This window comes from Salarias fasciatus, chromosome 16, assembly GCF_902148845.1.
Source record: "Salarias fasciatus chromosome 16, fSalaFa1.1, whole genome shotgun sequence".
In the NCBI taxonomy this organism is placed as follows: domain Eukaryota; kingdom Metazoa; phylum Chordata; class Actinopteri; order Blenniiformes; family Blenniidae; genus Salarias; species Salarias fasciatus.
In genome coordinates this window covers 11,237,322-11,249,477 of record NC_043760.1, presented here as the reverse complement: position 1 = coordinate 11,249,477, position 12,156 = coordinate 11,237,322, and the positions used below count along the sequence as shown (strand labels likewise).

The 12,156-nt window shown below is 43.3% G+C and overlaps 1 protein-coding gene across 1 annotated transcript; it reads left to right on the top strand.

The window, feature by feature from the left end:
• The first annotated feature begins 205 nt into the window (after positions 1–205).
• LOC115403397 (piwi-like protein 2) lies at positions 206–11,690 on the top strand. Its single transcript, XM_030112261.1, has 20 exons — positions 206–281; positions 559–616; positions 1,215–1,325; positions 1,463–1,580; positions 1,963–2,087; positions 2,712–2,792; positions 2,878–2,991; positions 4,533–4,712; positions 4,853–4,937; positions 5,238–5,330; positions 5,638–5,778; positions 8,112–8,225; positions 8,441–8,629; positions 8,849–8,950; positions 9,037–9,153; positions 9,337–9,425; positions 9,635–9,740; positions 10,002–10,261; positions 10,608–10,715; positions 11,534–11,690. The coding sequence occupies exons 1-20, from the start codon at positions 206–208 to the stop codon at positions 11,688–11,690; spliced, it is 2,424 nt and encodes an 807-aa protein (XP_029968121.1).
• Positions 11,691–12,156: the final 466 nt, after the last annotated feature.

The following is a 12,156-nucleotide window of genomic DNA, read 5'->3' as shown; positions in this document are numbered from 1 at the left end:
ACCACGAAGACTTTATGACGCTTCTCACCCACTGGAGTTTTACTCCTAATTGCACACACATAATTATGTTTTTTAAACGGCACATTTAGCGATGGAGCTGGAAACGGTGAATATTTTACTGTCGCCACCGGAAAAGTTTTGTAAGCATGAGTTTTGTCGCATTTTGTCTGTCAGCAGTGTTGATGGCCGGCCGTCTCCACTGACGATGGGTCCAGGAAGAGCAGCGCCTCCACAGCCAGCAGGAGGAGGAGGACTTCCTCTGGTCTCCCCCTTCCCTCCAGGTCAGCTTGGAGCTGCTTCTTCAACACTCGGTCCTCAAGCAGCGCTCCACCCTCATCCCTCTCCATCAGGCATTCAATCTAATCAGTCTGGGAAATGACTTCAACCTCATGTGGGTTAAAATGAAAATATTACAATCCCAATGTTTGAGATGTTTCGCTTCTCAAAGTATCTCTGGCCAGAAAAATTACTTGCAATTCATGTAACATTTGACAAACAGTGTGATTTCTTTAGAGAGTGGTTAATAACACATTTTTTCTGAATGTAAATACTGTCCAGGAACCAAGGCCACAACTCCAGACTCATTTGAGCCTTTAAAGAAGGAGCTGATGATCAGGTCGGTGTGCTTCTCCTCTTCCGCGTTTAGCTCTTGCCTGTGATTTTCCAAGCTGACACTCACCATCACCAGTTTGGTTTTACTACATGATCTCTGGCTGCCTTTCACCGTCTGAGTCTGTTCAGCCAGTTAAAGACTTCTAAACCTTGCAGCTCATGGCTGAGCTGTTTCCTGGGATTCATATTTTTTTCTACATTATCCCTTCCTAACATAATGCATTTTTTGTGTGTTGCCACGCGATATGTTCAGTACTGATTGAGCTTATGGTGCCACTTTTTGATAGAAAACTAGGCATTTCAGAGTTTTGGCTTGAGAGCCTGTGCAGTTGCCCCCTCAGCGATTGTGTTCACTCTACAGCCAGGTTCCCCAGACTCAATAGGCCATCTGCTGGTGCACACTTGTACTACAGGCTTAGGGAAAGTCAGAAAAGCTGCATATTTTGTTTGATATCTCAGTAACATTTCACAAAATTGTCTTTGATCACAAATATTTTGTAGAATTTTCTTATTACAGCTGATTTCGGCCCACATTGAACAGAAGTATAATTCTCTGTACCTTTTTGATCAAATTATCTCTTTTTTTGTGTGTCTGGTCACAGAGAGCCACCAAATAAAGCTGGTTTTAAAGGAGCGCCTTTAACCATTGGCTTGAACCATATCCCCATCCGATGCAGACATGAAGCAGTCTATCAGTACCATGTTACATTCACGTAAGTCCCATATCGTTTTTTTTTTTTTTTTTTTTTTTCCTGTATGAAGCAACAGACCGACAACCAAAACTGATTTGGATTTTAAAAGCCCAGAGATCGCTGTGCTCTGTTTTTCTCTGTTCTGACTTCATTTCCAGTCCTGCAGTCGAGTCCACGTTGATGCGGTTCTCCATGATGAGAGAGCATCTCCCCACTACGGGGGACGTGGTGGCGTTTGATGGCTGCATGCTGTACCTGCCTGTGAAACTGGAAGACGTAGGTATCACTCACGAGTTGATAAACTTCGTTGGGGTCACGATACAAGGACGGATTCTAGAACACGGGTTTTCAACCTTTTTGGCCCAAATTCCCTCGTACAGAGAGGCCCAGGGCCATTTAAATATTAACACGTGGTTCGATTTGTATTCATTAACTAACCACTGACAGTTTAACGAGTCAAAACCTTAATAAATATGATAAACTGTGATCATGGCTGGACAGGCTCGCTCTCAGTTCAGGCTCCAGTGGTTCTTTGGTTTTAGTTGTGTCCACATAGAGAATCCTGAAGTAAGCATATCATAGCTTAACTCTGCAGAATTGTTGAACTTCAAGCTCACGTTTTCTTTTTTTGTGTGTGTTTTTTGGCGGGATGATGAAGGTGGTCGTTCTCCAAAGTGTGAGACTGACTGATAACGAGAAAATCCAGATCACAATCCAGATGACGAAGATTTTGGCGCCAAACTCGGATCTTGTCATCCCTTTCTACAATGTGGTGTTGAGGAGGTAAATGTGAATAAACACATCATGTGCTGAACTGCGACTGTATGCAGGATACCAGTGGTAACGTTCAACCCTTCCTCTGATTTTCTGTTTCAGTCATAAGTAAATGGTTTGTGTCATTCATTTGTAACTGATTCCGTAAAATCAGATGTTTTTGGTAAGCTGTCATGAAAATGCTTTGTTTGCCTCAGTTTAAGTTAAAAAAAAAAAAAAAAAAAAAACTTTTTTTTTTTAGGCGTTGCACCTCGTGTGTGTGTGTGTGGCAATATGACTTGCTGAATCAGAGCTGATCAGTTTCTGTCAGGGTTGTAAAACATTTACATGTTTCTTTTTTTTTTTCCGACGTTATTTAAGGCCAAAAACTTAATGAGGTGTGTTGATTTCAACAGCAGGTTTGTGTAAATCTGCAGTCCATCTTATAACAGGTGAAACAAACACAAAATAAATGTTGACACTGCCAGAGGTGTCTGCCGACGCCCAAAACATAAATATTCTAAACTGGTTCAAAGCTCAACGTGTGTAGCTACCTGCGGTTATACTTTCTTTGTATTAATTGGTCTCATTTCACTGCCCTAATTTTCCCCATTAACTAAATCACTTCAGCAATTTGTGTCTTTGTGTTTTAAGGATAATGAAAATGCTGAGACTCAAGCTGGTGGGACGGAATCACTACAATCCGGAAAATGCAGTCATTCTAAAACAACATCGGTGGGTCAGCAGATGTATTTTATTATTGAATCAAGACATTTCTGTTTCATCGTGTCCTCGTTTGTGTTTTTTAAATATTTCGCAGGCTTCAAGTGTGGCCAGGTTATGAAACCTGTATAAAGAGCACAGATGGAGGGCTCTACCTGTCTGTGACTGTTTCTCACAAGTTCTTGCGAAACGACTCGGTGCTGGATGTGATGTAAGTTCACACAGCTGCAGGTTTACCATGTGGGTCAAATCTTTTGGCCGTCCCAGACGAAAAATGAGAAACACAGCGATATCTTTGGTCTTGGCTCTTAGTCCATGGTCCTACGTTGCACTGCAGGTCAAGGACGGCCGATTTCACCTTCTTGCAACCAAGGACGAGTTGCAGTAACATTCTGACAGCGTCACTCTGCTGCACCGCTCAGGTTGAGAAGTCAAATTGAATTTTGTTTTTTTTTGTTTTTTTTGTGTGGGGCAGACATGAAAACAAAAAAGTGATCTCCTTTTTGCTTTTGCTTTTTAGTTGTGATTCAAAATGTGCAACTTTAAGATGAAAATGCAGTTTGGGTTGATTAATGTCAATTATGAGTCACATAATGCAACCATAACCTTAAAATGAAAAAGCATTTTGGCTAATGCATTTTAAATATATATACATATATATATATATATATATATATATTTTTTTTTTTTTTTGTCCATATTTGCTTTCATAAGTGTGTGTGATATGGGCGTCAACATTTACAATATTTTTGCACGCGTAACCGGTTACACAAGACGTCAGAGACGTCACCCATTACGCTGCTGATATGTTCACTACATGTCTTGTCACATTTCTTTGATTTGTTGGACGTAAAATCCCTCATGCTAGCCTGTGAACTGCTAGCGGTAGCACCGATGCCGATCTCTCCCTCCAGTTTGTCGGGGTGTTTCCCTGGCAGCTGGTCTCTCCTGGACCCCCTGCTGCTTTTGTAAACCAGCTTTGCCTGACACAGCCTGCGCCCAGCAGTATTGCCAGTTTGTTTAAAAAAAAAAAAAAAAAAAGCTGTCCCACAGTGCTCCGTTCATTAGCTGCCATCCATTGACAGTCTATAAAAATGGACAAAGTTTTGTGGCGTCACCCGTAGCGTTCTGAATTCCGGTTTGATTTGAGCAGGTCGTCTCTGTTTCGAACATTTGAAACTGGATGTAAACGTCATTGGTCCTGCCGCATCACGTGAACTGAACGATTTATGCAACATTTAAACTCGTAGAATAAAATCAACAGATGATTTATGTGGAAATTGGAGTTTGGTCAAGCGCTTGTCAGAAACTACTGATCGAGCCCAAAACATGTTCTGAAACCCGACGCTTTATGTGTTTATTTGCGCTCTGAAAATCAGCATTATTGAATGGGTTTCAATGAGACCTTTTCAATGAGATCTTGTTGAAACATTTTTGAAATCTTTTTGAAACCACCCCCGTCTGGAATTTCCCTTGGTGTCACAGCTTTTTTGCACTTCCTCATCATCCTAACATTTTACCAACGGAGGTTGGCGCTTGGTGTCAGCAGGGATCCCCGTTTTCTCTGGGGATGTGGTAGAACAGTGCGGTGAACTCGGGGACAACAACTTACAGGCTTACAGAAACTATTATTTATCGTTTCCCAGCTTTCTATACTGTATATTCATTTCCTAAAAAGGCCAGAACACTGCAGAGGACTGCCGTCTAAATGAAGTGTGAATTAAAGTGTAATTGTGCTTTCCTGCCTGCCAGGAACACGTTCAACAGGGAGAACTTCAGAGACGAATGCACCAAAGAGCTGGTCGGCTCCATCGTCATCACCCTCTACAACAACCGCACCTACCGCGTCGACAACATCGAGTGGGAAAAGTCGCCCAGGGACTCGTTTACTCTGATGGACGGCAGCACGACCACATTTGCCGACTACTACAGGTGAGGTGACTCTGCACAAACACATCACAGCTGTACAGAAGTTGATCTGTGCAATTAAATATTCCAGCTTTAAGCTCTGACTATGTGACTGGCACCAATCCAGGTTGATAAACATGACACGGTCTTTGACATTTCAACAGTAAGAACTACGGGATTACAATCAAAGAGCTGGACCAACCTTTACTGCTGCATAGGCCGAAGGAGAGATCCAAGCCTGGAGGGAAGGTGAAATTCTCCTTTGCACATGTTGTTTGTCTGTATATTAAAATCTGAACGCTTGCCTCTGAATGCCACCTTGTGGCTACAAGTGGCCTCAGACTCTAGAATGCTCCTGAAAGGCACAGTACCTTTTTAAACATGGTGAAGAAATTCAACAGTTAACATTTGCAGCCCCAGAATTTCACAGTATTTCTCACCGAAACGCACAGCTTTCACTTAATGGCAGCAATATGTATCAGTCAACCTCTGAAAGGTGGATGTGTAATATGTCTATTTGTAATGAACTGATGTTTTGATCTGTTGCAGCAACTCATCACGGGGGAGATCCTCTTAGTGCCTGAGCTTTGCTTCATGACAGGCATTCCTGACAAAATGAAGAAAGACTTCAGAGTCATGAGGGTAAATTTAATGAGGGAGTTGAAAGATTTTCCTCTTAGAATACGTACGACTCCATTAGTCCAGTCTGACTGTATGTTTGATTTTTGTAAATTAAAAGAGGATTGTGATCAGATTATGCGGAGCTGTCACAGCGACACACTACAGAGGCTTCACATTTTCCACATTGATTTAAACTCGGTACATTCTGCATTTCTATGTAGAGAAAGTCGGTCAGTGATGATAATAAGGTTTAATTTTAAGTTGAATAGCAAGATCACAATAAAACTGTTGATTTAACTACTTGTCAAATGTCTTTTGCACATTGTAGGATTTGGCCACACACATGAGGATGACCAGCGAGCAGCACCTCCACTCAGTAAGCCAGCTCCTGCAGAACATCAGAAGCAGCTCGGAGAGCGTGCTGGAGCTGAGCCGATGGGGACTGGAGATCGGCTCAGGATCTGTGACAGTAGGATGGAATATGCATCACTGACAGAAGAAACCTTTCTTTTTTTCCCCCCAGCAGATTATGCATATACATAATATGGTGTCGAGCTGGCGTATAGGTTCCTAAACTGTATCTTTGAACAAGTATTTGGGGCGATCATAACGCAACACATCTCTCTCTAGAGCAGTGGTTCTCAATGTTTTTCTGTTACGTCCCCCCTAGCAAAAAGAAAACAATTCGCGCCCCCCCCCCACCCCCCACCCCCCCCCACCCCAACACCGCAACTATAAATAACAGCATTTGTCTATAAAATTGTTATAGGTACACCTCTGCAGAACATCCTTGTTAACATTAAAGAAAACAAAAAAGAAAGAGATATAGTTCAACTTACAAGAGTGACTTTATTAACATTGTTTGTTAGTCTGTAAAAGAAAAGATTTTAAGTGCATCAATTTGCCTGAAATTCAAAAAATAATAATATCCTTGTTTAAACTGTAAACATTTTTGACAGACTTATTGCACCATTTGCTGCTGGAAAATAAAATTAAACAAAATCAATAAATAACAAATTCACTTCAGCAACATTAACTCAGGAGCACAACATATAAAACACTTTAACCTACAATAACCAAATAAAACAATTTGTGCTGATTTTTTTTTTCCTTTTTTTTATCAAAATGAGGAAGCCAGAATTAATGGCTACAATGATAACATTTTGCAGTGCACAGCTTCTCAAAGTGAGGTTTGGCTTCACAAAGGTAAGATGTTGCAAAAAGAAGCATAATGCCCACAGACCTCTGCTCTTAGAGTGGATATTGCCTCTCTACACTCAGCCAGAATTCTCTTTTGACTCACTATCTTCGTCTGTCTCCGCTTTTCTTTTCATCCCTGTTAAAAATGTCGTCATGTTGTCTCAGGGTTTGTTTACTGCCTTCACATCACAGCTCGTTGCAAAAAAAAAAACCTTCACCATAGAGCTGCGCACACTCTGACAGTGAGAGCGCCACTGCCAACTACTGGAGTGGATGTGCAATTACACTTTATTCAGACCTGCCAACCTGTACGCATTTTGCGTAGCAGGTACGCAATTTGACATCAAAATACGCTGGTACGCTCCGCCTCATTAAACTACGCAAAAAGCTGCAGACGTCTGTGAGCGCTGTTATAAATGCGGACCGTGGATGTTCTCATGTCTGACAACACGATGCAGCAGCAGGGCTCTGAAGTGTCACGCATTTCGGTGTGTTGTCACACATTCACGGCACACATTGTATTTGTCACGCTGAAAAAAAATACCGGTAAATTAGGCTGGTGCGCCGCAGCTATGGAACCGGGAGGAAACACATGTGCTCCCCTCGTAGTGCTGCGACGTTCAATGAACGAGTCGTTCGTTTGAATGGCTCTTTCAAGTGAACGACGAGAGCCGGTTCACAGCTGTCTGAGAGTCGTTCCTTTGTGCAAATTGTCCACACTTCCTTCACGTGTCTCCTGAGTCCCTCCTGAGTCCAGCTGTCACCGCTGCTTTCGTGTTAACGACCGAGTTTCACTTTTCCGCAGCAGTTCCAGTCACCTAAACGCAGCAGCTAACTAGCGGAGGAGGAGTGTCGCGAAACCGGAGAGGAGCCGGTGTTTTGGAATAACTGAGTCCCTTTTAACTGGCGACTGGGTTTCTTTCACGTCCCTTGTTGCTGATAGATATTAAAAACCAGACAAAAAGTCGTGTCAGACCTTTTATGAGTCTGATTTCAACATCTGCGGCTACTAGCAGCAGCAGCAGGAAATGCTAAAGGAAGTCGGTCACCAGGTAACAAGGACACCAGTTAATTTGAAACACCGTATTCACGGCTTTATAAAGGTTTTAGTAATGGAACACACACGCGCACGCATGCGCACACACACAGCAAAAAATGCTTAGTTAAAGGACATGTAGCAGCATTTTGAAGCTCTTTTCTGGGGACAAAGTGCATGGTCAGCCGCAATGTAATGTGTATCAGAAAAACATCTGTTAAATCTTTGCCAATAAACAAATTAAAGAACCACATGAGAACTTAAAACTGACAGCCCCCCCACCCCCCCCCCCCCTGGTCGACAACTGTTCCGGCAAGTGGTACTCAAAAAATTTCACCAAGGTTGGCAGGTCTGCTTTATTTTAGTCTGGCGGGAAAAAAAGCATGTTCCCCACGGTCACACGCACTGCGCCCCCCCAGGGGGGTGCGCCCCACAGTTTGAGAACCACTGCTTTAGAGAAATATCTGCCTCACAGGAAGTAAATGCTGAAGCATTTACTTCTAAAGATCCACATCAGTATTACACAGCTGTGTGTGTATTGCAATCATGTTGTGTGTGTGTTGCAGGTTCAGAGCAGAATTCTGCCTGGTGAATCCATCTGTCTGCAGTCTTCATCTTTTGCGACTGGCAGCTATGCGTCTTGGGCCAGGGAGGTTGTGAGTAACCCTTCGATCAGCTCTGTAAGTATCGCGGCTGCAGTGATTCTGTCGCAGCGCTGAAGTTTTACTGAACTGATTCATCTGATCGATGAGCATGGTGCAGTCTGGGGTGTTTTGTGAAAGGGAAGTTCAGCTTGACTGTGGAAAACGGTTCTTAAATTCCCTGCTTCAGTGAAAATGCTTGACCTGGTGTTTCTGGGCTTGCTTCTTCACTGACTGACTGGCGTCTCTTCCAGATCCCCCTCAACGTCTGGGTCCTCATCTTTCCTCACCGCTGCGGACAGCAGGCCGAGGAGCTGGTTTCCACCTTTCACAGCGTGAGCAGGCCCATGGGAGTCCACCTGGAGCAACCCATTCGCGTGGCGTTGCAGAACAACCAGACCGACACTTACATCAAGGCCATCCAAAGCTGGCTCACCAGTGAGGTAAAGAGGAGGAATTCCATTGACAGGAAACCCAAAGAAACCTGAACAACTCGAACAAAAACAACAAACTGCACCGAGAGACAAATGTTCAGAGTTGGATCTGTCTGGTGTTTTTCCCACAATGCAGTTCAATAAAAAATTCACATTTTAGAGTTTTTATTTGTTTAAAAAAGCAATTTGTATTTTTGTGATGCCTCGGGTTTCTTTCCTTGTTTGCAGCCCAAACTGCAGCTCGTGGTCTGCATCGTGGTTGGAAACAGAGAGGACCTCTACAGCGCCATCAAGAAGCTGTGCTGTGTGAAACATCCTGTCCCATCCCAGGTTCTCATCTGCATAACGCTGCATGTTTTTTTTTTATTAAGGGGATTTCGCTCCTAACAGGAATTTGTCTTTTCGTTGTCATTTAGGTGATCTGTATAAATACAATTTCTCAGAACCTGAGGTTGAGAAGCATTGCTCAGAGGCTGCTCCTGCAGATAAATGCCAAACTGGGAGGAGAACTCTGGACTGTCAGTGTTCCTCTGGTGAGGATTAACTTTATTTAACAAAAATACAGTCCATTCATCAGTGCCTTCCATGTTGGGGATAAAACAAATCATCCAACCATGAAACACATCTGTGTTCCCGGTTTCACGTTGGACTGGTTCTATATGTTTGTATTTGGAGAAATGTGTGTGAGAGATTCTAATCCTGCTTCAACTGAACAGAACGACTTGATGGTTGTTGGAGTCGATGTCCATCACAACCCCAGCAAGACCCGCCGGTCCGTCATGGGGCTGGTAGCCAGTGTGAACAGGTGAGCAATTCATTCAGTCATACTTAGACTAATATGTATAAATGGAATTAATAGTTCCTGCTTTTGAAGTTCTGTCAATAGATAGATGTATTAAATCTGCATTTTCTCTGGAAAAAAAATATTTGGACCAAGAGAATAATGTCCTTTCTCTTGATGCAACATGTTATGGTGATAAAATCTTAATGAAAATGCCCGCCTGTCTTCTCCAGAGTGCTGACCCGCTGGTACTCCACAGTATCTTTCCAGAGGTCCAACGAGGAACTGATCAGTGGCTTCAGGGTTTGTTTTCTCTCTGCCCTGCAGACGTACTACAAGGTAATGAAGTCCCCAAATGGTCTTTGGTCATATTGAGAGATCTTTCAATTTCTTAGTCTGGCTTTGATTAGGATGAGGCAAATGTGTCAAAATGTTCTGAACTAATCTCAAAATTACAGAAATCACAACCTAACAAGCAGCAGCATTTCTGCTTCATGAGGTTGGATACTGCGATGTATTTCTTAAAGGCACACCGCCAACATGTGTCAATTTTGCCAAAAGTGCTTCAGCCTGATGCATTTCGTTCTTTTCGACACGCAGGTGAACCACAGCTTGCCGGACAAGATCGTGGTGTATCGGGACGGCGTGTCGGAGACGCAGCTGAAGGTCGTGGAGCAGCACGAGATCCCGCAGCTCATCACCTGCTTCAAAAGCTTTACCAACTATGAGCCCAAGCTCACCTTCGTGGTGGTGCAGAAGCACTGCAGCACCGTGATGTACTCCACTGCCAGAGGCGGCGGCGGCGGCGGCACGCCTCCACCGGGAACCGTGCTGGATCACACCGTCACCAGTAAACACTGGTCAGTGGGGGGATTCACAGCGGTGGGTTCTTTTTGAACAGGCATCCTGTGGTGGAGCTAAACAAGCCAGAAGGCCTGAAGAGACTGCAGTTACGATGCAGAACGTCCCCGTGTCATTTTAGCTCAGTTTGTCTCACTGACTCATTAAAACAAAAAAACTGCAAGTCTTCTGGTCGGACACACAGTGCCAGATTTTAATCAAACACAAATCCAACAGTGACAGCAGGTGTTTGTACCTTTCTGTGTGCACATCGACTGTCCCGTGATAACGAAGCCTACACAGGCCGTGAAGCTGCTGCTGCTGTTTTGATGTTTGTTGAACTGAAGCGTTTCATCTCGTGTTCAGGCTGGACTTCTTCCTGATCTCCCATCACATTCCTCGAGGCCGTGCGGTTCCCACACGCTACGTCGCCTTGTGCAACACGACAAACCTCACGCCGGACCATCTGCAGAGGTGCCCTTCCTGTATCTCTTTATGCATCCAGAATTACATTTGTGTTGTGCCGTGGTTTGAATATTACCATCACTGATCCGTATTAGTACCGGGCAGTGATGACAAATGTTGATTGCAACATTAAGCTCAAGATTCGATGATGAATTCAGAAGCAGTGTGTTGTGCATTTCATTGTGAACATATTGCATCAAAAAAAGTGCAAAAAAAATTTGATTTACATACCGTGTCGATACTGTGGTGACGAAAATCCTAACAGATGTACTAAAGAATTAAGGACGGTTCTCAAATTCTGAATGTTACTTTTCAGTTGCGGTTGAGTTGAGCTCCAGCAGGGGGCGCTAGCCTCCAGGGCTGCAGGCTGATCCCTGCTCTGCACTGCTCTCTCACCTGTGTCAATGAGATATCTGTGCCCTAACTAGCTCCACTCTAATCGATATTAAGTATTTATTTCAAACAGTTCATGACGTCCATGAAAGGAGTTAATGTTCCTTAGAAACGATGAAAATTTTTTATTTCCATTCCAAATACACATTTATCACTACAGATGTCTACATCAGGGTATTAAAATGACCAGTTATTTATTATTATGACAATGTTTGAGAAGAAAAATCCGTAACGGTCTGTATTATACGCCAAATCAGTGATAGTAAGCATTTCTAATTCATCTCCACACCTGGATAAAAAGGCATTTTTATGAAGAACACGATCTCTAAATATTCTGAAAAAGGGATGCATTTGTTCGTTTTCTTTTTTAAATTGAGCAGCTTTAAATCTCATCCAGCTTCAGCACGCCAAATGTTGGTTTTCTTCCATTTCAGGTTGACGTTCAAGCTGTGTCACCTGTACTGGAACTGGATGGGAACCATTTCTGTCCCGGCACCCTGCAAGTACGCCCACAAGCTGGCCTACCTGGCGGCCCGGTACCTGCATGCAGAGCCAGGAATCCAGCTGTCACAGCAGCTCTTCTTCCTCTGAGCTGCACGCAGAACAAATGTTAAAAAAAAAAAAAAAATGACTCTTTTAGTTCGGTGTTATTCTTATTTCAATGTTCATTCAAACCAGCTGTAAGAGAACAATATTAACCCTGTTCAGACCTAAGCTCTTGTTTGATGTGTGTTTTGTTTGTTTGCTTGTACCCAGTTACCACTCCGTTCTCCAAAATTCACGTGTTCAAAATAAAGTTTGAGCAAACTGTTTTTACACCCTCAGTTGTGGCATCACATGCCAAGATGAGTGTTTTTGATGAAGGGTCAACATTACAACTGGGATCCTTCATTTTTGAACACAAGCACCAACACTGGCGCAAAAGCTTGTCAAATCAGACATTTTTGACAACCCAGAACCACAGACTGGCTTTCTTCTTCTATATCAGTCCCACAATCATCGGGGTTAAAGGTTAGCAGATGATGGGCTCCATCAGTCTGATGTTGCTGCTCGGTGC

Coding starts and splice junctions, on each gene's coding strand:
- LOC115403397 (XM_030112261.1), top strand. CDS start 206: ATGGGTCCAGGAAGAGCAGCGCCTCCACAGCCAGCAGGAGGAGGAGGA. Junction 1,581..1,962: donor TGCCTGTGAAACTGGAAGAC/GTAGGTATCACT, acceptor GGGATGATGAAG/GTGGTCGTTCTCCAAAGTGT. Junction 5,779..8,111: donor TCGGCTCAGGATCTGTGACA/GTAGGATGGAAT, acceptor TGTGTGTTGCAG/GTTCAGAGCAGAATTCTGCC.